This window comes from Porites lutea, chromosome 10 (genome assembly GCF_958299795.1).
Source record: "Porites lutea chromosome 10, jaPorLute2.1, whole genome shotgun sequence".
NCBI classification, from domain to species: domain Eukaryota; kingdom Metazoa; phylum Cnidaria; class Anthozoa; order Scleractinia; family Poritidae; genus Porites; species Porites lutea.
The window spans coordinates 12,119,992-12,146,330 of NC_133210.1; the positions used below are offsets into that span (position 1 = coordinate 12,119,992).

Genomic DNA, 26,339 nt, shown 5'->3' on the forward strand with positions numbered 1-26,339 from the left:
ATCTAACTGGAGACCAACATCTCTGATCAATGCATGTCGATGTTAAAATAGCATCGAATAGCTATAGATTTCCAAAAGGCTTTTGATTCTGTAAGCAGAGAATTTCTTTTTCGTACCCTATCTGCTGCTCGTTTTGGCTCTTCTTTTATCCAATGGATTCACATTTTTTATAATAACATTTCTAACTGTGTTTCAAACAATGGTTTCGCTACCGCACCTTTTGACATCCAGCGTGGCGTTAGGCAGGGGGATCCTATTCCTCCGTATCTGTTTATTATCGTGTTAGAAACTTTGACTTCAACGATAAGGTCAGACAATAATGATATTCGAGGTATTAGGCGGATGGACAAGATATTCAATTAGGGCTTTTTGCTGATGATTTAACAGGGTTTTAGAAGAACGCCAAATCTCTAATTAAGTTCCTCGAACTATTGTTGCTGTTTGGTAATTGTTCTGGTCTCGTTATAAACCATGATAAGTCGAAAATACCGCTGCTTGGAAACTCTTTCCCCGCGCCCCCTAACCTTAATCATACTCCTTTTAAAGACCTAACGATAAAGAATTCCTTAAAGATTTTAGGGGTATATTTCACGTATGATCGCCGTCTTGGGGTTAATTTCGATGAAATTACGAAAGCCATTAAGGATAAGTTAAGAATTTGGAAATGGAGAGATCTTACCGTCGTTGGTAGAATTCAACTTGTCAAATATTTATTCATGATCCCCACGTTCTTATGCTGCGCTAGTTTAATTTGTATGGATAAGGAATTGGGAAAGAAATTACAGCTTACCCTACCAGGTTGCCCTTGACACTATAAGTCACGCGAATTAATAATATAAATATAAATTGTTACACAGATGTCTGGCCACCAATGATTTTTGATACAAAATTGGTATTTCTTCATCACCACGATGTTCTCTGTGCGATGGGGCGGATGAATCCCTTGGACACCTTTTTGTCTCTTGGCAGAGAATACTCAGAGTATTTGGGCGGAAGATATTAAATGGTGTAGCAATCGGGGAGTGGTTATTAATCACCGCTCAACTAAAGATATATTATTTGCTAAAAAGGTAAATCAAGAAAATTTATTCATTAATCATATTTTGCTTGTTGGTAAGCAGTATATGTATAATTCAGTTGTAGACGCACGAAAACAAACCCTTGTTTACGGGTTTTCTTGGCAAGACGCAATAACGTTTATCAATTAGAAACTATCATCGTCAAATCAAAGAATATAATGTCTTTTCATTTACGGAAATGGTAAGCACTCTTGAAAGGTGGTACACAATTGTCGATAAATACTTGTTAGGTTTAGTAGTATTGATACTGTCGTTGTGTGTCGTGTGTGCTGTGCGCGTGAGTGTGAGTTATTTGTGTATTATCTTTAAAATTTGTAATGTCGGTAATGTATGTAAAATTTAACGCTATTATCGTAAGGCAATAAACTGAAATAAACAATGATTAAATTACAAAAAAATATCAATGTAAACCCCGTGGGGATCAAGAAGTGAAAACTTTAGTCAAGGTTAGAAGTGCCTACATTTTTCATTGAAAATTAAATATTTATTATATACATACTGAGAAATACTCACCAAAAAAGCTATGTCGTAAATTTTCGTACGCAAATTAGTTCTAGCCAGTCAGAGGAGCGAACGATGGTTTTCACACGTGAAAAAAGTGATACGTCCAATCAGAAGCCACAGAGGTGTGTGAGTTTCGCGCCAAAATTCCCGACTTGTATTGCAGCTTGCTGCAGCGCCGCTTCGCACACATTCAACGAGAAAAGTTTTACTCAAAGAGTTTTTCTCGCTAAAAAAGTGAAAAACATTTCGGAAATAGAGTGGAATAGTTTCGTTTGTTTCACTGTCGATAAAGAAAACGGTAGAGAGCCGGAGAAACAACAGCGGAAAGGGATAAACAGAACAAGACGTATGCTTTTGTTGTGCTTTTTGTCGGAGCTACTTTGCCTTTCATTTAAGCTTAAGCTTATATTGAAACCGCCCATTTTACTTAAATTCACTCATTTTCAATTGTGCATTGAGAACAAACATTTAAGATTACTTATAGTTCTTGGATTACCTCATATCCTAACCGTCATTTATGTTTTTAACAAATGTTTTTACTAAAAAGCGGATACTGCGTTTTCGTTGTCATTTTGCGGTAAGTGTGTAGCGGCAAATTTTAGCGTTTTTGAAAGATTTAAAATAAAAAGGCCGCCAAAATGATGAATGTCTCAGTATGTATATAATAAACACAATACCACATGGAAAGTGCTTTGTACGGTAATTACGCACTTGTTGTTTTTGTATCAGAAATCTTACTCGTTCGCTGCGCTCACTCGTTCGATTTCTGATACGTTAACAACTCGTGCGTAAATACCGTAGGCCAGCACTTTCCATGAAGTATTCTCTGTTTATAGCTATTAATCCTAATTATTTTTCCTATCACTTTTGCTCAGGGTACTTATTGTTGTAACTGGCCACAAATGAGCTCACACACCGTGCGTCGTTTTTTAATTAGCGTCCCCGTAACCAGTGAATAACGATCCCCCAATAAGCAACCATACATCCCCAACAAGCAGCCATAAATCTCCAAATCATGCAACAGCACGCTTTGAAACAGCCGCGGTCGACGTTGTCATACTTATAAGAGACTGATCCATTACCAGTGCGGTAAAACGTCACCATGTGGACAGGATAGGACTTAAGGTCGTTTTCGACAGCTGTTTCCTGTCTCACTGTAGGTTGCCATCCTGCTTCTCTCTGCACGACATCCCCATCTTCATAAGAAATCTTTCCATGTCGCACTATTGTCTCCAGTAGGATGACGTCCCCTTGGTAAGTTGCTGGCGGTGTTTCACCAGTACCTATAGCTGCCAATGTCGAAGGTTCACAAACTTAAGTATCTATTTGTTAGTCATTACGAGTATCATTTTCATTTATAAATGATGATATTTGTTGCCCCGTGAATCGTGGATTCCGGATTCCAGGGACTGGATTTCCAATTCCTTGTCAGTAGAACTTAAATTCCGGATTCTATTTATTAGCAGGATTCCAGTTACCTTAGAAAGGGGTGTTATCTGAAACAGCCAAACGGATAGCAAGGGCAAGCGGGAAGTAATAGGCGAGTACAAACGCCCATAACCTGGGACGAGCAACTTTCATGTACCTGATTGAGGGGTCACGGAGTTTTTCAAGACATGAACTAGTAATTAGTCTCTTGGCAGCCGTTTTCAGGCTCGTCACGCAACGCTCCTCCTCACAAAGGAGAAGTGAAAGGCGAGAGGAGGAGCATGCGTGACGAGCCTAAAGACGGCTGCGAAGAAGACTAGGTAGTACTACGTGGCTTTTGATAATTAAAGAATTAACGGATATAACATAACTTCCTAACAGAAAGACTTTCACCTCCGTAAGTGCCCTTGTCCAAGTCATGTCTCAACTCACTTTTTGACTGATCCCGATCGCTAAAGGATCTTCGACGGATTCCAGTATCTTCTTCACCGTCCTTCTGGATAAGGATTTCCTTGTCACTTCTTAACAAAGACGACTATACGAGGAAAAAGATTACTTATGAGGTATGTTTTGATGAATTCTATATACCGAGGGCTCTCTTCAAACACCTTTCCTAACTCATACTTTAGTAATTACTTTAGTAAGATATTCTGGCTAAAAAGGATCAGCTATGTCACCGATAAATGTAATAACAACAACTACTATATACCTGGAATATTTCCCCAGAGGACCCCAGAGCTACAACCTCGGGCAAAACCTGTTGAGACACATCGCAAAAACACCGATTTTTTTCCTGTGATCCTAGCAAAAATAGAAACCGCCGCCAAATGAATTAAGATGCCCGTTTTCTCCCCTTCCCTTCTCCAGTGTTGCTTAGGATGACAAGATAATTGTACATGTTGGTTTTTAGACCAAAACAACGTTGAATAGAGGGTGGAGAGGGGGCTTACTTAAGTTATATTTAGATGAGATACTGGTAGTAGCATGGCACAAAAGTTGGAAAATGGATGGAACTGACTCAAGTACTGAGGAAGTAAGAAAGCGCCGTTCAGACACAAAGAAGTAAGAACACACCGTTCAGACACATAAAGAAGTAAAACCGCGCCGTTCTGTTTGCTGGCCACCCACAAAGAGGTGAATAAGGTGTGAACCTGGTGGTAACCAACTTAACCTCATTTATCTAAATCTCCCACCATAGCAACGAATAATCCGGGAGTTAAGAGAAAGGGAGTTTTTAAAAACCCTTTTACTACCAGAGTGGATGATAGAGTCCTGTTAGGTGGTGAGTCTGTAAAGAAAATGTTATGGTGTCACAATTCAAATGAAATGTCCTTGGCAGCAATTAAGATGGAATTTCGATTTCAAATTCGCCTTTGGAGAGTGAAGGGATTAATAATCCAAAAATTTAAGGGAAGAAGGAGGTTATCGCCTACCTCTCTGCTCAGATTTGTATCTGCACTGGCTGGTCGAGGATTCACAGGCGGTATGGGCTTCGGCGAGGGTTGGGGGACCTCAGGTTCTATGGCTTTCTGCAAGAGTTTGGGAGGTGTGTATTCAAACTTGGATCCCCTCTTCCCGGGATCGAGGTAATGTCGCATTGCTTCCTCGTGAATCGGTCGGTGTTTTTCATTCCAAGAGAAGATAAAGCTTTGCCTTCCATCCAGATACTCTTCACCGAACTGCGAAGCCACCTTCCTTTTTGCCCAGCGCGAGATGACAGACCGCCCTTGTTCGTCTTCATCCCGGTAGTTATTGTCTCCGCCTATCACGATCAACACTTTGCTATCTGAAAAAAATAGGCACGGAAAAGTGTATACAAACAGTTCTCAGCGTTTTGATACACCGTAAGGGAGGCGCAGCTGCTCCGTGGTTAGTACTTCATCACTCCTGTCAAGAAGAGTGACAATACTGATATTTCTATGCCGAGCAGGGGCGTAGCCAGCTTTTCTACTAGTTGTAGGCCTGGCTGACTTTCATTTCCACATATCCTCAAAAATTGCACTCATGGCTAGTACGCACGGACCTTACCAACACTTTGAGCTCTTAAGTTTTTTAGCTCAACGCAACATTACCGTGGAGCGTCCCCCACTGACTGCTTCAAAGATGATTAATTAGGACATATTTCCTTTTAGTTCAAATATTGCCAGGAAATCAAGTATTCTTTTGTTTCTTGGCCTTCTAAAATGTAACTAATTTTCTTGTGGTGATAGTCATCCCCGGAAGAAAATATAAATTGCTTCTTTAGTTTTGTTTACTAGTAGAAACATTTTGCTGACAAGATCCATCAGAATCAGGCACCTTTGTTTAGCTTTGTTTCGTACCTTGATCCTTCGTACATATCAAAGTTTTTTCTTTCTAGAGATGCTCCCGGTTTTGGTGATCACAGCAATGTGTCTCTTCTTTCTAAGAAATGCTTCCGGTTTTCTCATTGACTGTACAAGATCTTCCAAGAACTGATATCGCGCGTGACAATCTTCTAAGAAATACTTCCGCCTTTTTCGGTGACATGCCGTGACACGCGAACTCGTGACGATCGAAATCGAAAGTACTTGATGACGTATGCTCTGTTCTTACGCCTTCTTCATTGATTCACCGTTTTCCATCCTAATTTTTTTGTACATAAGCCGGATTGAAGCAGTACTTAATCAATAAGAACCTTAACTGTGTGAACACAGAACAGGCTGCAATGTCTGATTGATTTTGAGAGAAACAAGGTGCTATATAGTACTTCCGCCTTTCCTGTGTATGCATAATTATTCAGCTGGTATGTCGCTTCAGTAAGTTTAGGTTTTATTTACGATCTGATATTCACCGGGGCACCCAACGACTGTTTTCTGTGAAATATCTGTTCGGAGAAGCAAAAATTGCCTGAGAATTTTCTATAGCTTGAGGAAAGCTAAAAATTTCTAGATGACCGTTCCATTTATGTACAATTTTCGGGGCTTAATTAATTAATTCCCTACGATTTTCTGAAGTTTAATTTTTCCCATTTCACTCCCCATGTTAGCCCATTTTTCGTAGAAAAAGGGAAACCTAAAATTTTCGGAATCGAAAATGCGATGCAGAGAGGAATCAGAAAAACTATCACTTTAGTAAAACTTTAAATTGCAGCTAAAATTTTCGGGAAAATAATACTGAAGCCCTTGTACTCAAGTTGCTCTAGGATGACCGAACAGATATAAATTTTTTAGCTCCACTTAAAATACATTTCTAGCGATCTAAAAGTACTCTAGATAACCTAAAAAGTGTTTTCAAAGCATTTAGGAAGAAACTGTCGCTGGGTGCCCCTGATGTTTATGCGTTAACTATTGGGAAATTTCTTAATGCGGGCATTGCCATGACTTACGTTTTACTACTTGGGATCCACAGCATAAAACTTGCGAACTACGTGTGTTGTTAGTTTACAACAACGGCGTTAACAGAGTCAGACAAACGAAGGGACAACATTCAGAAACCCACCTGTTTTCTGAAGCAAAGCTCGGTAGATTCTCGCGTAACCAATTCCAGCGTTGTCTTCGTTGATGGAGAGACGAGATTCGTTTGCATGAACCACAAAAACAGCGACGTCCATCACCAGCGAGGGTAAAATCTTCTCGCACACCTCACCCATCCGTTGCAATCCAAAAGCAAGACGGTCAATCGAGAATCTGAAGCCATATTTCTCCTCAAGGTCAAGCAGAAACTTCTCCACTACTTCTAAGTTATAAGTGTTGTCAGAGTTAAAAAGGTAAAATTTTAACTGATTTGCCATGTCGTTTTCACCTCAATACTGCTCGCGGAGGTCATCCCTTTGGTAGAGAATTTCCCGGAATTTGAGACGACATCCGGGACTGCGAACTCGAACTTATGAGTGGTCACGCTTGGGGTCACAAAACATGACGCTTTTTCAAGGCGCCAATGTAGGAGATATTTTAGTCAATGAAGGTCGGGGAAAAAACAAAAAATAAATAATAAAACAATAAAGATTCAATCTTCTTTATTAGTAAATTTTAATGAACGCGACCAGAAAGACTGATCTCATGATAGACACCGATAGACAGAACTACATCGACTACAAATGAGTTTTCTTTTTCATCACCATGTCGGTACGATATTACATGTAATCACTACTTGCAGTCTCAGCGACTTGTCTGCAGTCAACAGTCGTTTACCATTTTGATTTACAAAAGAAATCTGGTCTGGCTCGTTTACCTTTTGCACAAATCAGTTAACGGCCGCGAAAGCCTGAAAATACTGAATGGCATCAAAGTTTCAACGAGGAACATTTTGCCCGGAAATACACTGGAGTAACATAAAAAATGGTGTTCCACCGATCACGCTCGGGGAGGAGCTTAGGCTCGTATCGCGAACAGCGGCTGGTAATCCAGCCTAGTTTCATTCACTTTTCAACCAGATTCAAAGGCGGATCCAGACTTTCAGATAAGGGGGGGGGGGGGGGGTCATACAGACTCTGGGGTAAGGGGGTGGGGGCCTCATTTTGGTCTAAAAGTAAAGGGGGCCGGCCCCCCGGGCCCCTCCCCTGGATCCGCCACTGAGATTTTCCGGAATCTTTTCGTATATGGTAAACAATTAACCGCGCCTAAACTAATCCTCGCTACTCCACAAATACCAGAGTAAGACAACCAAGCCAAGGACGCACGCCACAGTACAGACCTTATAGTTTCCCTTAAGCCAGGAAAAACACGGTCGAAATCTACCGGAACTTGACAAACCGCGCTCCCACCAATCGTCAGTTGTCACCTTGACAACCGAATAAGAAACTCCTCCGTTACCAATACTGACGAAAGTTACTTTAGCCAAAGGTATGGACTTGAAGCCGCTCATAAGGTCTGACACCTGTTTCGCTGTTGGTCGCCATCCTCCTTTCTCCTGGAAGATGTCCTCACGGTTGAATGAAATGCTTCCATAACGCACGTATGTCTCCAATAACACGGTCCCTCCTAGGTAAACAGGTGGTACTCCACTACCACCCATATTTAAAGCTAGAATATGAAAGAATCACACAGTTTATGAGGTGTATGTTGTACTTTGCCTTCTGACTCTATTTCTTAACAAAGCGTGTCCTACGCACAAGCTCTTTTGACTTGTTAGTTAATCCCCGCAACGAAGGGGAGGGGGGCGGGGACACCTGACGATAATCCCTGGGGTTCTCTCTCCAGCCTTCTTTCTCGAGGCAAGAGATCAAGGGAGAGAATCCTAGAAACGAGGTCGGCCTGAAAAGCTAGAATACGCTGGAGCCGAACAAGTGAAAGGAAAGAAAGGAAATGATATCATACAGATGACAACTATCTGGCCATCGACAATTTCAGATAAGATGATTTTTTTTGCGCAAAGAATGGTGTATTTCATCACAATTAATGATACAAGAAGGAACGTTTGAAGGCATAGCTTTTCTACCAACATCCATATCATATCAGATTACGATTCGATAACTTTAAACATCGGCGTAATTAGATACAACGATCAACAAAAGACGTACACTTTTAACACTATAACTATAATACGGATTTTCGTATGGGTGGTTCGTCAGTGAGAGATGAAGGTTAGACAACCAAGAGAAGATCCTAAAAAAAGGTGTATTTCTATGTTAATAGTAGTATATAAGTTTAACTATGTTTTTCCAAACACCCAAAGAGAGAGTATTTCACCTTCATAAGTGCCTTTGTCCAAATCATATGTCAACTCACTTTTTTGTGATTCCAAGTTGTTGAAGGATCTACGGTGAGGTGTATTAGCATCTTGAAAGTCCTGGAACAGGATAGACAAGGAGACTCAACAACTTTGAATTATGATGAATAAACAGCTTCAGATTTTTATGGTACTTGTTATTTGAATTCTATTTAACAATTAGAATTCCATTTTGTGTTTTCTGTGAGTCTGTAGTCCACCATAAAAACACAACATAATTATCTTTTGCACACCTAAAATTTTTGAAAACGTCTTTTGTTTGGTTTCTACTAAGTGCTGCCAGTTTTAAAAGGAGGGAAAGCCCGGGAGAGTACTTTCTTATAAGAGGCTAATGGGGATGAGCCGCTGGATGGGGTCGCACCGGAGTGGCTAAGATGGGGTCTATAATTGGCCACAGAATAGACTATAATGGGGTATGCGCTCTGAGAGGCCAGCAGCACATGCCAAGCAAACATGAACCCCCCTGGAAAGGACCATAACTGCGGAAATGAAATGAAAATGAAGAATTGATCGTCGCAGTAAACGCAATTTATGCAATTGCGTAAAGAAGCCTGAAAAAAATTTAGGACTTCAACGGGGTTTGAATCCGTGACCTCGCGATTACTGGTGCGATGCTCTACCAACTGAGCTATGAAGCCACTGACGTTGGGAGCAGGTCAATTGTTGGTTCATATGTTCCCGTAAAAGAAATGAGTGTTAATGATATATGAAATAAATCATGTATGAACTGCGGAAATGAAATGAAAATGAAGAAATGATCGTCGCAGTGAACGCAATTTATGCAATTTCGTAAAGAAACCTGAAAAAAATTCAGGACTTCAACGGGGTATGAACCCGTGACCTCGTGATTACCGGTGCAATGCTCTACCAACTGCTATGAATCCACTGACGTTGGGAGCAGGTCAACTGTGGCTGTAAATTGCTTCTTTATGCAATTGCATAAATTGCGTTCACTGCGAAGATCATTTCTTCATTTTCAGAATTTTAATTGTAAGAAACAGGGCGGTGCCTTGAACGGGTCAAGGGTTCCATTTCCCCAGTTATTATTATTATTATTTCTTTTTTTTTTTATAATTCTTGTAATTAAAATTTTTTTAAATTTTATTTCTTCAATCGTATGTCTTCTGTTCAAAAAAAAAAACAGCGGGAGTTAAGAGGAAGGGGGGAGTTTAACCTTTTTACTACCAGAGTGGATGATGGAGTCTTGTTAGGTCGCGATTCTGTAAAAGAAATCCTATGTTGTCACCATTCAAATGAAATGTCCTTGGCAGGACTTAAGATGGAATTTCGATTTCGAATTCGCCTTTGGCGAGCGAAAGGATTAATTATTCCGACAATTTAAGGGAAGAAGGAGGTTATCGCCTACCTCTCTGCTTATATCTGTGTCTGCACTGGCTGATCGAAGATCCACGTGCGGTATGGGCTCCGGCAAGGGTTTGGGAAGGGTGTATTCAAACTTGGATCCCCTCTTCCCGGGATCGAGGTAATGCCGCATTGCTTCCTCGTGAATCGGTCGGTGTTTTTCATTCCAAGAGAAGATAAAGCTTTGCCTTCCATCCAGATACTCTTCACCGAACTGCGAAGCCACCTTCCTTTTTGCCCAGCGCGAGATGACAGACCGCCCTTGTTCGTCTTCATCCCGGTAGTTATTGTCTCCGCCTATCACGATCAACACTTTGTTATCTGAAAAAAATAGGCACGGAAACGTGTATACAAACAGTTTTCAGCGTTTTGATACACCGTAAGGGAGGCGCAGCTGCTCCGTGGTTAGTGCTCCATCACTCCTATGAAGAGGAGTAACAATGGACACTCATGTAAACTGATATTTCTATCCCGAGCAGGGGCGTAGCCAGCTTTTCGACCAGTTGTAGGCCTGGCTGACTTTCATTTCCACATATCCTGAAAACTGCACACACAACCTAGTATGCACTGACCTAACCAACACTTCCACGGTTTAGAGATGTGTAACATTTAGGTACAGTGATCAAACCAAAAAATTGTTGGCCCAGGCCTTCAGGTCCATGGGATGGCTACGCCCCTGCCGAGTAAAAAAAAAACGGGGCTTAATAACAGTTCCATCGATCTACTAGCTCCAACGATCTGTTGATCCATGGCGATGTCCTCAACTTACCAACCATCTATCTATCAAATATTTACTAGTTTGTTGATCTATCAATACATCCTCCTATTTAAGATGTCATTGATTTTGTTTGATTGTGGTCACAATGTATTCATTATATATTAGACTGGACATTCGAAAAAGCAGCTGCTGAAACTGCAACCAATAGACAGGAGTATTGAGAGGAAAAGCACATAGAAATAGGGGAGGGGGCAAATGAAAAGAAAACAGCAGTGGTTGTTCTTTTATATTTAAAACGCCCCATGAAAAGGAATCCAAGACAGTCTTGCATTTTGGATTCCTCGCCATGGATTCCGGATCCATCTACTGGAGTCCAGACTCTTTGTCCGTGGAACTTGGATTCCGTATTCTATCTTTAGCTGGATTCCGGATTCCGAAGCCCAGGATTCCTGGATTCCACGAGCAAAAATTTCCCGGATCAAGGATTCCACAAGTGAGAATGTTTAACAATTATTACTCGAGCCTGAATGGGCTCTGAGTCAATAGCGGCCGAATGGGCTATTGACTCAGAGGCCATGAGGGCAAGAGGAATAATTATTTTAGTAAAATCCAACCGGTTGATCAAAAATATCGAGAATAAAAAATTTTTAGTTCCTTAAAGCTAGACTTTAATCCTTTTTTTTCCGCCAAAAAGCCGGCGCTTTTCGCTACTAGTGGGCTATAACATTAGCCTAATAGTAGCTCAACCAATCAGAACGCGGCATTGATAATAGACCACTAGTTGGGTTTTTCTAAAATAACATAGTTCTATTCTTCAAGTGATTCGTCAGGGATGGCCTGACTGCTTCAGATAATGATTAAATACGACACATTTCCTTATACTCTAAATATTGCCAGGTAAATGTATTCTTTTGTTCCTTGGCCTTCTAAAATGTAACAGATTTTCTTGTGGTGATGGTCATTCCCAGAGGAAAATAAATTTGCTTCTTTAGTTTTTGTTTACTAGTACAAACATTTAGCTGCACGACTAGATCTATTAGAAACAGGCACCTTTGTTTAGCTCTGTTTCGTACCTTGCTCCTTCGTACATGTAAAAGTTTTTTCTTTCCAAGAAATGCTTCCGGTTTTGTCAATGACTGTGCAAGATCTTCCAATAACTGGTACCGCTTGACAATCTTCCAAGAAATACTTCCTCCCTTCGGGTGACATGCCGTGACACGCGACCTCGTGACGATCGAAATCGAAAGTACTCTATGGCTGTGTTTTCACGAGGACAATTTTAACTAGATAAAGCCGGAAAAGTCCGGAAATACAGTGAAAACACCTCGTCTTGGTTTGAGCTAGTTAAAAAATGCAAGCCGTTTTCACAAGCAAAAACAAGGGATTTTCTCGCCTTTACGAGCGGAAACTCACGCAGCGTTATACTACCTCGCGAGATGGTATAACTTGTCCTGATAAACGCCGTAGCCAATCGGGTCGCGCGTAGTGGCAGATGCCTGCCAAATAATCTGGCAATATTATTTTCCAGACTATTGCCTCTTTGTTGAGCTTGAGAAATTCAACATGGAAGAGAATTCCAACAGCCATTTCTTTCGATTTACAATCCTACCGACCCCACTGGATTCTCCATTTCTTCGGCCAGGTCTTGGATAAACCCACATAGTCTTGCGCTTATCCCAGTTATGGCACTCAATGTTGTTTCGTTGATGGATTGACAGAATTAAAAGATTTCGTCGCATCTTCCTCATTTGTAAGGACATAAGCCTCATTTGCTGAATAAAACTCCTTCTCCCTCGCAAAAATACAGCGCAAATAATCACTAGAGAAGGCCGGCATTACAAGCACTTCGTCCCCTTTCAATTTTTATTGTGGCGCGCTTTTGCAATTTGAATCCACTGAATAGGTAGCTTAGATTGCCGGTTAAATTTCACAGTGAAACCAGTTGTCGCGTTTAACTAGTAAAAGTCGGTTAGTAAACAAATCCTAGAAAGAATGTTCAGCTAGTTAATCGCCCTAGTGAAAACACAACCTATGTAGTTTACTCTCTTCTTACGCTTTATTCATTGATTTACCATTATCCTGATTTTTTTACACAAACCGGATTGAAGCAGATTTCAGTCAATAAGAACCTTAACCGTGAAAGGCAGAATAGGCTGCAATGTTTGATTAATATAGAGAGAAAAAAGGTAGCCTGAGTATCAGGCGTTCTAAAATCTCCTCTCCCCTAGCCCCTTAGGAAGGCCTGATACTGAGGCTAGAGAAAAGGTGCCACATAACACTTCCGCCTTTCCAGTGCAGTAACTTAAGTTGCTATTTAAGTTTTTTAACTTATGCGTTTGCTATTGGGAAATTTCTTAATGCAGGCATTGCCATGTCTTAATATAAGTTTTACTACTTGGCATCCACAGCATGAAATTTGCGAACGAGATGTGTTGTAAGTTTAAAACAACGGCGTTAACAGACTCAAACAAACTAAGGGACAACATCCAGAAACCCACCTGTTTTCTGAAGCAAAGCTCGGTAGAGTCTCGCGTAACCAATACCAGCGTTGTCTTCGTTGATGGAGAGACGAGATTCGTTTGCATGAACAACAAAAACAGCGACGTCCATCGCCAGCTTGGGTAAAGTCTTTTCGCACACTTCAGCCATTAGCGGTAACCCAAAAGTGAGACGATCAATCGAGAATTTGAAGCCATATTTCTCCTCAAGGTCAAGCAAAAACTTCTCCACTGCTTCTAAGTTATAAGTGTTGTCACAATTAAAAAGGAAAAAATTTAACTGCTTCGCCATGTCGTGTTCACTTCAATACTTGTCGCAGGGTCGTCTCTTTGTTGGGGAATTTCCCAGAACTTGGGACGACATCCGGGAATACGCACTCGCCGAACTTGTTAGAGGTCACGCAGGTAGTCACAAAATTGATGATTTTCCAAAAGCGCCATTGTAGGAAATGGTATTACGTGAACAGATTTATATTCAAGTTAATGAAGGTCGGGGAGAAAAAAAAAATTTGTACAAATAAATAAGTCTGTAGACAGCAAACAATAAGGATTGAAAAGTGTTTATTAAACTTTTAATCAACGCGACAAGAAAGCTTGGTCTTGAAAGATAGACAGAACTAAATCGACTACAATATTGTTGTCTTTTTCATCAACATGTTGCTACGATATTACATGTAATCTGTACTTGTAGTCTCAGCGACTTGTCAGCAGTCAACGGTTGTTTACCATTTACATGAGAAAACTGGCAGTGTTTACCATCCTTAGTGCACAAATCAGTTAACGGCCGCGAAAGCCTGAAAATGGTATCAAAGTTTCCGCTTGGAACCTTTCGCCCGGAAAAACAGGACTACCTTTTCAGATGTTCCGTTGCTCCCGGAAATTTTCCACTGCAATAACATAAAAAATCGTACGCATGTTCCAGAGAACACGCTCAGGGGCAGGCTCATATCCCGAACAGCGGTTGGTAATCGAGCCTTATAAGTTCCATTCACTTTTCAACCAGATTTTTCGGAATCTCTTCGTAAATGGTAAACAATTAACCGCACCTAAACTAATCCTTACTACTCCACAAATACCCGAGCAAGACAACCAGGCTTAAAACGCACGCCACAGTACAGACCTTGTAGTTTCTCTTAAGCCAGGAAAAACACGGTCGAAATCTACCGGAACTTGACAAACAGCGCTGCCACCAATCGTCAGTTGTCACCTTGACAACAGAATAAGAAACTCCTGCGTTACCAGTACTGACGAAAGTTACTTTAGCCAAAGGTATGGACTTGAAGCCGCTCATAAGGTCTGATACCTGTTTCGCTGTTGGTCGCCATCCTCCTTCCTCCTGGAAGATATCCTCACGGTTAAATGAAATGCTTCCATAACGCACGTATGTCTCCAATAACACGGTCCCTGCTAGGTAAACAGGTGGTACTCCACTACCACCCATATTCAAAGCTAGAATATGAAATAATCACACAGTTTATGAGATGTATGTTGTACGTTGCCTTATAACTCTATTTCTTAACAAAGCGTGTCCTACGCACAAGCTCTTTTTACTTGGTACTTAATCCCTGCAACGAAGGGGTGGGGGCGGGGACGCCTGACGACCATCCCTGGGGTTCTCTCTCCAGCCTTCTTTCTCGAGGCAAGAGAGAGAATACTGGAAACGAGGTTGGTCTGAGAAGCTAAAATACGCCTGCGATGGAGCCCAACGAGTTAACGGAAAGAAAGGAAATGATATCATAGAGATGACAACTATCTGAGCTGGCCATTGACAATTTCAGATAAGAACCTTTTTTTACGCAAAGAATAGTCTATTTCATCACAATTAATGATACAAGACGGAACGTTTCAGAGCATATTTGTTCTATCAATATCCACATCATATCAGATTACGATTCGATATCTTTAAACATCGGCGTAATATAGATACAACGATCAACAACTAAAAAAAGAAAAACAACAACGTTTTAGACTTTGGAAAAACATACACTTTTAACACTATAACTATAATACGGTTTTTTGTATGGGTGGTTCGTCAGTGAGAGATGAAGGTTAGACAACCAGGAGAATATCCTAAAAAAAGGTGTATTTATAGGTTAATAGTAGTATATAAGTTTAACTATGTTTTTCCAAACACCCAAAGAGAGAGTATTTCACCTTCATAAGTGCCTTTGTCCAAATCATATGTCAACTCACTTTTTTGTGATTCCAAGTTGTTGAAGGGTCTACGGTGAGATGTATTAGCATCTTGAAAGTCCTAGAAAAGGATAGGCGAGGAGACTCAACGACTTTGAATTATGATGAATCAACAGCTTCAGATTTTTATGGTACTTGTTATTTGATTTTGTGTTTTCTGTGAGTTTATAGTCCACCAGGAAAAACAACATAATTATCTTTTGCACACCTAAAATTTTTGAAAACGTCTTTTGTTTGGTTTCTGCTAAGTGCTGCTAGTTTTAAAAGGTGGGAAAGCCCGGGAGAGTACTTTCTTATAAGAGGCTAATGGGGATGAGCCGCTGGATGGGGTCGCATCTGAGTGATAAGATAGGGTCTATAATTGGCCACAGAATAGACTGTAATGGGGTATGGGCTCTGAGAGGCCAGCAGCACATGCCCCCCGGGGGGGGGGGACGGAAAGGACCGTAACTTGCTGCTTATCGTCAGCTTTTTTTCAATTTAAGGTAAAAAAGAAAAAGATTCTTGGTAATAATTTTGGCTAATATTTGGACGAGAATAGAAAATTTGTCGCAAAAAGTATCGTCCTCGACTTGATAATATTTTTTAACTGATTGGTTTATAATAATTTTGTTCTTCACAGCGAAGCAATATTGATTTGATTTCTCATACTAACTGCTCGACATAGGGGGCATTTCATAAAAAATGCCCGGGGATTGTTAGTTGTAGGAGGAGCAATTGACTTTACCGAACATTCCTTGGCGAATTAACCCTTAGTTCTTACAAAAAGGATGTTTGGAAGAAAGGAAACGGAAATTAGCCTTACCCCCGGTCTCGGGTAAGTGCCCGTTGTCCAGGGGGCCGCAGATGGTTCAGGCTTCGGTAAGGGTTGAGGGACTACAGGTGCTACGGGCTTGGGCAAGGGTTTGGGAGGTGTGTATTCAAACTTGCATCCTCTTTTGCGGGGTTCTAGAAAGTGGTACATCGCTTCCTCGTGAATCGGTCGGTGATTTTCATTCCAAGAGAAGATAAAGCTTTGTCTTCCATCCAGAAACTCTTCACCAAACTGGGAAGACACCTTCCTTCTCGCCCAGCGCGAGATGACAGACCGCGTTTTTTCGTCTTCATCTCTGTAATATTTGTCTCCGCCTATCACGATCAGCACTTTATTATCTGAAAGAAAAGTGGCAATATGCAACGGCTGTAAATTGAGCAGTATACAGAGTTTTATATGAAGGACGATCATTGCAGTTATAGACGCAACTTTTGCAGTTGCGAAAAGAAACCCTGAAAAAAAATCAGAATTGTACGGGATTCTAAACCTTGACCTCTGCGATACCGGTGCAGCGCTCTACGAATTAAGCTAACGAGACAACTGGGAGCAAGTCGTTGAATTGGTTCGTTATAAACCCGTTAAAGGATGATGATAAAGTAATGAATATATGAAAATCATATTTGTAAACTGCGGAGTGAGGAATTATATGAAGGAAGATCATTGTAGTTATAGACGCAACTGCAAAAGTTGCGCTATAACTGCGATGATCTACTTTATAATTCAGACCCTTTATAATTCTTCACTCCGCAGTTCACATTTATGATTTTCATATATTCATCACTTCATACAGAGTTTTGATGTGATATATTAAACCTGGCTGACACGAAGGTCAGGATTTCAACATATTTATTATAGCTCTATTTACATTCAACCCACTATTTTATTATGATCAAAGAATCAATCATTTAATTTCGCGGGTGTGTTTACTAAATTTTCTACAGTTTATGTTGAATTCAGTGTTACAAAATCTTTCCGAAAAGCGTTTCCGGTTTCAGTGGTCACCTTCCATGCCTGAGGTATTTCCAAGAAATACTTCCGCCCTTGTCACCTAATATCTTTCGGTATCGAAAGTGTTGTAACACTTCCGCCTTTCTGAGAAACGCTTCCGGGTTTCAGTGGTCACCTTCCATGCCTGTATTATTTCCAGGAAATGCTTCCGCCCTTGTCACCTAATATCGTTCGGTATCGAAAGTGTTGTAACACTTCCGCCTTTCTGAGAAACGCTTCCGGTTTCAGTAGTCACCTGTCATGGCCGAGGCTTTCCAAGAAATGCTTCCGCTCTTGTCACCTAAATATCTTATGAAAAACATTGGACACTATTGCAAAATCTCTCTAAGATATCCTTCCGGTTTTCTAATGTCGCGCCAGACCATCATTTCTTTACGTGGCACTCCGTCACGTGGCCTCGAAGTTAGATATCGAAAGTGTCGTAGCACTTCCGCCGTGCCTTATGCATACGTGGCTCTATAAAACGTATGAATGACTTTCTGTTTTCATATCACCATTATCTGTGCGTTAATTTTTGGAAGACTCTTTAATGACGGGTATTAAATGGGGTCTGCGTTGAATTTATAAAATATATACAATGCTACTGTTCTGAAGTTTAGCCTCAGAAAGAATGGAAGCCAATGCGAGCTACATTAAAACCCACCTGTTTTTTGAAGCAGAGCACGGTAAAGTCTCGCGTAACCAATCCCAGCGTTGTCTTCGTTGATGGAAAGACGAGATTCGTCTGCATGAACAACAAAGATAGCATAATCCATTACCAGGTGAGGTAATGTTCTGTCGCACACCTCAGCCATTCGTTGCAGACCAAAACAAAGACGATCAACCGAGATTTTGAAGCCATATTTGTCGCCTGCCTCGAGCAAAAGCTTCTCAACTGTCTCTAAACTATAAGTGTTGTCGCAGTTAAAAAGGTAAAACCTTTTCTGCTGATACGACATGTCGCCGGATCGCTTCTAAGGCACAAGTTGTCTGTGACAATGATAATCTATTTTGGCATTTCCCGGAAATTGTAAGGCCGTCATTGGCAAATGCGCGCGCACACTCTAAACTTTATGTTAGCAGGTAGCAACAACGGCGACATACGCGACAGCGAAAACGTCACTAGCTTGAATTTGCGTTATTCACCAAAATCTGAAGAAGTTTCCTAGAGTTCAATTCCTTGGAAAGCAATAGTTCGCAGAGGCAATTTTTTTAAAAAGCTTTACATTATGGTTCTTTGTTTTGAACAAGGTGCACAGAAAAAAGTGTTTCTCTGAAGAGAAGGCTTAGCTCGGAACATATTCTGGGGCCTAGCGTAGTTTCCATTCAGATGCATAATAGCGTATCTATCTCCTACATAATTTTTGTTTCCTAAAACGTCACTGAACCGTAAATGAAGGAAAATTGGTCATGTGATAGATTGTCACGGCAGCCCTTGTGAAGAACTGACCCAAGCATTTTCTTCCAGCAATGGACCACCTCCTTACTTTCTTTAATAGACTGAAAAGGAACGTATCCTTAGTTAACTACCTGAACCAAATGTTTTGGATACCATAAAAACTTTCAAATGATTGGCAGCAAAAGAATAACACATAAAAATGCCAGCAAAGCAATACCTTAATTTTTTATTTTGCTTTATGTCATTATCACGAGGAGAAAAATTAACATTACTTCTTGAGGAATGACAACAGATAAATAAATAACGGATATAAATCTCTATTGTTTAATGCCTACTACCTACAAACTTTCGGGTGAGAGGAGCTGTCTTCACGCTTTCCAGCCCTGAACAAAACTCTCTGCTGAACAAGTTCTAATGTGCACTTAATGAATAGTCTTAAACAATTATTACGAAACTAAATCGCAGTTACACCAGCAGTCACATTTATATCTAAACCACTGTTACGCAGGCCACGCCGTGAGCGAGAGCTTCCTTTTGTCGTCTTCTTGATTGAGGAGGAGAAAAGGAGGTTCAGCCTGAATCAGGTCAAGCATGTAAAGTAGCCGCAGCCTGAACTATCTTGTTTGTCTCGTCAAACAGGGTTTTGAAGAGCAAGCACTCGTTTATTGATAAATCGACTGTCATAACTGATTCCCCGATACTAGACGCTCGCTATTTGGCCTAGGGCTTTCCACAATTGCAAGTTGCAGTCGAGATTTTCCAAAGGGTTTCCCATAATTTCTCAAAAAGTTGCTCAAAAGTTACTAAAAAAAATCAAAAATTTGTAACGAAAGTTTCTCAAACGTTGCTCGAAGAAACAAAAACTTTTTTTGGTCTGATTCTAAGATATGGAAATTGTACAACAAAAGTAATATTTCTAAGCATTAATGTGCAATTTTGCTGCGTAACCAGCGTTGCTAAATAAATTTATCCTCAATTAAAACCAAAAAATGTAATGAGCCAATTAAATTGTTGCATAACCTTCTTCACCCGAGACACTCAAGTCAGTCGAGTGTGAATCTTCGTCCACCATGTTTTGAATTTTCAATAAAAACCGCTGACCTAGCAGCCCGGCTACTTTTATCGTGCGCCCGTGATCTGCCCCAGGGAGGGGGGTAAGGATTTAACAGGTCATTCTTAAATTGGCTACTACAACATTGTGAAATATGAAAAAAAGGGCAATTAAGACAAAAAAAAAAAGCTGCTCCGACATTTCAGAATTAGACTGATAACTAGAGAAATTGCTCAGAATGCAACAAGTTGACGAAATACGAGAAGTTGCCAAAAAGTTGCCGAGCAACTTGTGGAAAGCCCTAATTTGGCCTAGGTTCGAGACAGTATCCTAGCAACATGCGGCGCATGCTCAATAAAGACCTTAATCGATTTATGAGTCTTTCCCGAGGAAGGCAAATTCGAGGAAGCGGAAGAAAAGGCTCTGGTGGCACTGTTCTGTTACGCCAGTTACGCCAATTGTACCCAAAAATAATAATGTGCGCCTACTCCCTGGCAAAATGTTTATAGAATTTTAACTATTCAGACCATTTTTACTGTCGCAATACGGATGCAACAGTGGCGAGGCTAGGAGGGCTCAAAAAAGGGTTGAAATTCTCACTAAAATACATGTAATACATCACGAAGACAGCCACCACCCAAAAGAAGACCTTAGCCTGCTCATGGTGCGAAAATTTGAAAGTCTCTTTCCAAGGTCACTGCAAGGTCAACACATAATCACGAGAACAGGTTATGAGAATTGTCAACTGACCGCCAAAAAAGATGCTTTGATCTTTTTAAATTTTCTTAGCTATATTACGGAAATATATGGAGATAAGTCTGAAGAATTTGTAAACATTAATAAGCACCTGTCCCCGCTTATTTTTTTGGCCCTTACTACGCCTAAGAAGCTCGCTTAAAGACTATATAAGTTTGATTCAGGGGCACCCATCGAGAATATAGTTCAAAAACACTTAAACATAGCATTGTTGAACGTATTTTAATATTTAAACGGTAGATATCGGCATATTTTTGTTCCCTAAAACTTTTCATCTGTTCGGATATCCTAGCTGAAAGTCTAGTGATCAGAAACTTATAGGCATCAAAACTTACCTTTTCGAAAATTTCAGCCAGAAAAAAAGCTCCCGAAAATTCTAGGTGATCTTTATAGAGTAAAAATCCGTTAAAAATGGGCAATTGTACCATTTTTTATATGTTCAAAAATCCTAGGAGAGTCAGGCAAGCAAGAAATTTTAAAACAAATGTTCCGGAAATTCTAGATCTCAAATCGCCTTCCGAACAGGTATTTTCCAAAAATTGACGTTGGGTGCCCCTATTGATTGATTTACTGGGTCGAACCTACTCCCCTGATATGAACTCAGGATGGCTATTTGTTTCTCAAAGATTTCTTCTGCCCTTTTCCCATAGGATCGTCGGGATCGAGCACCTACCCTACGGGCGACCATTTTCGTTTCATATGTACTGAGTCTAGCCTGGGGGTGATCATGAGTATATAATTTAAACCAAGATCGCCACAGTAACGGAAAGCGCTTGATCCCAAAAATCAATGTATAATACTGTACTTTCAAAAACCTTATGAATGAGAACAGTAGTTCGAAAGCCAGAAAAAGTAAACAACTATAACATTCAAAACATTTTTTTCGTGGGTGTACTGAGCGAACATTAGAGAATTGGTCGTAAAGTCAACCTGACCAGCTCTTGTAATTAGGCTCCTCCGTGTTTTCCACAGGGGATTTTTCAGCTCTGCCTTGAGGCTTGGATATGGATCTCTTGGGGCTTTCTCTCTGAACCTGCCGCATCTTGATTGACCTCTCGCCACACTTTAAGGCTTGCTCTAACATCTTCAGAACTTCCTTCTTGTACGCCGGGTCAAACTTTTGATCAGGTGTTGAGTTCGCGATCAAGAACACGTCTCTCGGTTCGCTTCCAGTGACCTCCCTCGCTGCTTTCTTTAATCTTCTTCTTTTTTCGTCAGGATTCGGCAATTCCCGTATTTCATCGTCAAAAGTGATTACCGTGATAATCGTTATGACTATAACATAACAGCAAGAAATAAAAAAAAATAAGTAAATCAGGCTTGATACTGTAACATGTTGTCTACCATTCTACTAGGGCGCTTTAATTCCACTTTCGCTTCACTTTCAAACTTTTGACACTCAAACTATGTGACATGTATCATGTGGAGAAAAAACGAGAGCCCGATCGAAAATTTGGTGTCATCGACTGAGTTTAAAGCCGTCATTTCCAGCATAAGCCCCAGTTAGTTCTCTTCGTTCGTTTTTAATCTAAGCGTAATACTTAAGAAAACACGGATACAGAGACAATTTCCGCTTTCCATTTTCCTCTTCATTGACTCTTTAGTTGTTTCTGCTTTACAAGACGCGGGTGGCTATGCGATATCCCGTCAAAATAACTTATGGCATTTGGGTTGCCATACCTGTTGATTGAGTTATTTTACATTGGTATCCCTGTGGTGCGGACGGACGGTCGGGCGGTCGGTGTACGGTCACGTGATTACCAAATTTGGTCGGATGGGTAGTTTACCACATTTTCTTACCCATGGTGCTTCGCGCACGAGAGCTCCGCTATAAATAAAGTTTATTATTTATGACTATTTTTAATTGTCTGGATGGTGTAGACTAACAAGCACCAAGCGTTTTTTCTTATAGTCCTCAAATTAACGCCACATTCCGTCTGACTGGATGCGGCGTTTATTCGAGGGAGGGCATTTAATCGATTAAATACGGTATGCAGCTATCTGCTGCTGGGTCTTCGAAGATAAAGATGTCTCGCAGGGGTCCTCTCTAAACCTATTCGGAGACAGAATAAATGTTCAAGATCGGGATTATCCCATAACCATCGGAATTACGGGGTTGAGGGACAAAAATGGGATCAAAGAACCTTTGTCCCTGATCGCAGTACGCAAAATTTTGTCTGTTCTGCAAAAAATCTGTCAACAGGAAGCCATTTCTGGTGCGAAAGGTTTCTTTTTTCACCTACCAAAATTTTCTTAAGCGTCGCAAAATTTCAAAGAAACCGTCAAGAAGTTTGGAGGCCTACAATTTTTTGTCAGGCAACAAAATCCTTTCTTCCATGGCAGCTATCCTTCGTCAGGTCATCTTATTTCGCTAACGATACTAATCATGTGATTTAATCGAAATTGACGTAATTTCTTTCGCGTGTCTCAGGTGCAAACAAAGTTACCAAATTTTCAAATGTTTTGCACTTTTTCAAATTTTCAAATTGTTTGCAATTTTTGTGTCGTATTGCGAACACGGCCTAAATTGAGGGTCCCCAATAGGTTTTTCGGGATACGGGATTTCCCTTATTTGAACGGATCGGGATTCGAGATTGAAGGTATGCGCAGGTGGGATGCCAAAAAATAACCATCGAGATTACTCGAAATTTGGGGTCGGGATTAGGGGATCGAAAAACCCTTTTGGGGATCCTCTTATTTGCGTCCCTTTAAAGGACATGTGCACTAGGAAAAGGGTAAAGAACTTACTTTGTTCTCTCGCCTTGTGCTGAACAAACTTGATTATGTCACTGTACATTCCTTTTTCAAATCTGATATCATTAGCTTTTATGACCCACAATATGACATGCATTTGATCCGCAAGAGGAGGTTTTTCAAGTTTGTGAGCACCGACCCCGCCAGTTGCTGCTTTTTCGGCACCCCTGTGGTCTCGCACCAGTTCCTCTCCAGTTCGCTCAATTCCAAAAAGAATACGAAACAGCTCCCCTATTTAATAAAAAAGAATTGCATTGTGACTTGCCCACCAAAATAAAACCAGTCCATCCGAGGCAAGAAAAACTGGTTAGTTCCGATTGGTCGGGTACAAGACCAGAGAGCGGTAGACCCCGTTCGATTCCCGGGTTTACCAACACTCAGGGTCTTACAATAACTGAGGAAAAGGTACTACCTTTGTTTCAAATATGGTAGACCTTCCATCCTTTACGGATAAGGTTGGAAAACCGATAGACCCTTCCTTGAAAGGTAAAAAGAGATACTGGGGAGAGAGCGTTCAAAGACAAGGGCCTGGCAGTGACCACCCTTTGTGTGCTGTCCATGGCCTTGAGTGGGTATATTCTGTAGGCTGAGAGAGATCTTAATAAAGTCTGTCAGCAGAGTATGTATGGCAGAACTATAAGAGGTGACTTGGGGTACTTACCATTTACATGGGAAAACTGGAAATTCAGGTTGGAAAATCAGATGGTTCGCGCCTTTTTGTTTGGGAAGCTTCCGAAAACAGGCAATGCAATTTTTCCAGCACTCTTTTAAGCCTGTTCAGCTGATATATTTCATAGTGCGTCGTTCTCCCACCATGTCAAAAGTTATAGTTTTATATTTATGCACAAGATTTCCACCGTGGTGGTTTGAGTAAATGGTAAGCTTCCCAGATGTCAACACTCGGCTTTGATACCACTCAAGACTCACTAAACCTTTGCTTCCGGGAGACAATAACCACCCTCGCCTTCTACTATAACATACCTCACCCCCTCAGCTCATTTTTTCATCCTCGACAACGATGAAAATGCTGATTTAAATCAAATTACTAGAAAAATTTCCAATTATCGGGACATTTTTATCGTTGTACGTTTTGAACAGAAGGAAGTTTGGCGAAGTTTCGGCTCATTAATTTTTTTACTACTTTAAGACACAAATTTATTGTTACATCTCGCTTCCGGGGGCTCTATACGCTGGACTAACAAACACGTACTGTATTGTACGAAATCAAATGATGTTAGCACTGAAAAGTTTCTACCTTCCTCCGTCTTGCCAAGATCGGAAAAGCCTCTTGTGTCATAGACTGTAACATTGTTCGGCAGCAGATCACAAGACTCCAAAATCTTCGTTCCTTCCCTTCCAGTAGTTTGAGTTACGGCAGGACGTATGTCCATCTCCAAGCATTCGAAGATCGTGTTAATCAGGGCTGATTTTCCAGAACCAGTCATTCCAAAAAGTACGATATTCAAGCGGAAGCCTTCCATTTCCCCGCCGCGGGCATCATCGAATTTCTGGTACCTTCCGACTTTGTAATCCAACAGTGTTTCAACGAGCTGCTCCAATTCTTCGTCTTTCACCGTAGGAACAGTCGTTGCCATGACTGTTTTGTTATAAATTACATTATTTTTTCTTCAAAGGCATTATTTAGCTGCTAAAACGATGGATAGTGTGCTAGGGCGACGCTTTTCTTGTTGGCGACGCTTTTAACAAGAAAGGCGTCGCGATTCATTTATTTGAATCCAGTTGACGTCACGAAAGGTTTTTCTGAGAAATACTATTCCTATATTTTAAAATTTTCGGGCAGATGGTTCTCCAAAATGCTCTCAAAAGTGCTCGAATGATAGATAATTAGCTCGTTTAAACTTTGTTTTTCACCTTTTGGGAGAAATGTTTTGCAACACCTATTTATTTGGAGAAAAGGAAGTTTTGAACGATTTTCAAGACTTGCGTGACTTGCTCACAAACTGCCTCACGCATATGTTAACTGTCGAGTTTCGTCGAAACCACGACATCCACCTTTTCGGGGAACACACCAAAGATGACTTGAAAGATTTCCTGAGAACAACAAAATGAAGAAGCCAGAGGCTAATTCAAATGCTGGCCATGAAATGGAAACTCTACCGTTAAAAAGTGATCATTATATTGAAATTCGCTGAATCTTTTTACTTCCTAATTTTTCTGTTCAGAATGTTTTGAAACTCACCCGTTGCCTGAAGTAAAGCTCTCTAGATCTTTTCTATTGTCACCCGGACGATCAAACTCAACCTACTTTTGAAATGACTCCTGGGTTCAAACCTTTCACTATTTCAGTTAAGGTTGCTTCTGAGAAGAATGATGCATGATCCATGTTCCATAGCCCGTGGTGCCTTATTGTAGCAACTCTACTAAATTATGTGCCCGCAACGAGCCTAGAAACCTAATAAGCAAACGCTGCTAACGCTTCTATGCTATGTCATCAGAACGTTAAGACAATGTATTTCAAAACACTGAATCCTAGGCTTTTTAATTTAAGACAGTGATTTGAGGTTAGGTTTTTCTCTGGGGTAATATGCAAATGCCGCAAAGTTTCAACAAGTTTGCTTGACTCGTGTACGTGGGAATTTTGGATGGCGATTCAAGGCGTTTGTTGAACAACAATAAATAACTTAACATTACGTGTTTATCTATTTTCGAGGCAATTTTTTTAAAACTGAATTAAAAAAAAGAATAGCGTTGATTTGCTTTATTGAAATAACCAGCATGCAAAAGCATGGCCCATGCAAAAACGCAGCTTAATCAGGCGGTAAACCCCTATTCATTTAATGTTATTAAAAAGAAGAGGCTTCTAATTTTTTACTATGAGATTTTTAAAATGAAATTTTTCAGCTCGCTCATGCTTAAGAATTTTAGCAGCCATTTGACTTGAAAGCTCTTGAACGCCTTTTCACAAATGGTGTCCATTATTTCAATGAACGTGAACAGGACTAAACTTGCCGCTACAAAAGGGTTTACCAGAGTGCACTGCAGGCTATGAAACATGGTTAACGGAAGCAACCTTAATTGAAATAGGTGTGTCCAATACAGGCGTTATCTTCGTTGATGGAGAGATGAGATTCGTGTGCATGGACTGGG

The 26,339-nt window shown here is 40.6% G+C and overlaps 3 protein-coding genes across 3 annotated transcripts; all 3 read right to left on the reverse strand.

Annotated features, from left to right (window-relative positions):
* Window positions 1–728: 728 nt before the first annotated feature.
* LOC140951141 (uncharacterized) lies at window positions 729–6,818 on the reverse strand. Its single transcript, XM_073400357.1, has 6 exons — window positions 6,471–6,818; window positions 4,445–4,797; window positions 3,721–3,768; window positions 3,405–3,546; window positions 2,415–2,872; window positions 729–1,560 (listed from the first exon to the last, which is right to left on the reverse strand). The coding sequence occupies exons 1-5, from the start codon at window positions 6,760–6,762 to the stop codon at window positions 2,517–2,519; spliced, it is 1,191 nt and encodes a 396-aa protein (XP_073256458.1). The 5' UTR covers window positions 6,763–6,818; the 3' UTR covers window positions 729–1,560; window positions 2,415–2,516.
* Window positions 6,819–7,517: 699 nt separating this feature from the next.
* On the reverse strand, window positions 7,518–18,331 carry LOC140950713 (uncharacterized). The gene is made up of 8 exons (XM_073399954.1): window positions 17,936–18,331; window positions 16,276–16,622; window positions 15,432–15,531; window positions 14,330–14,726; window positions 13,278–13,579; window positions 10,066–10,382; window positions 8,660–8,759; window positions 7,518–7,993 (listed from the first exon to the last, which is right to left on the reverse strand). Exons 1-8 carry the CDS (start codon window positions 18,228–18,230, stop codon window positions 7,596–7,598), a joined length of 2,256 nt encoding a protein of 751 aa, XP_073256055.1. The 5' UTR covers window positions 18,231–18,331; the 3' UTR covers window positions 7,518–7,595.
* Window positions 18,332–18,870: 539 nt separating this feature from the next.
* On the reverse strand, window positions 18,871–25,052 carry LOC140951145 (uncharacterized). Its single transcript, XM_073400361.1, has 3 exons — window positions 24,487–25,052; window positions 23,226–23,462; window positions 18,871–21,752 (listed from the first exon to the last, which is right to left on the reverse strand). Exons 1-3 carry the CDS (start codon window positions 24,824–24,826, stop codon window positions 21,403–21,405), a joined length of 927 nt encoding a protein of 308 aa, XP_073256462.1. The 5' UTR covers window positions 24,827–25,052; the 3' UTR covers window positions 18,871–21,402.
* Between the last annotated feature and the right edge of the window lie 1,287 nt (window positions 25,053–26,339).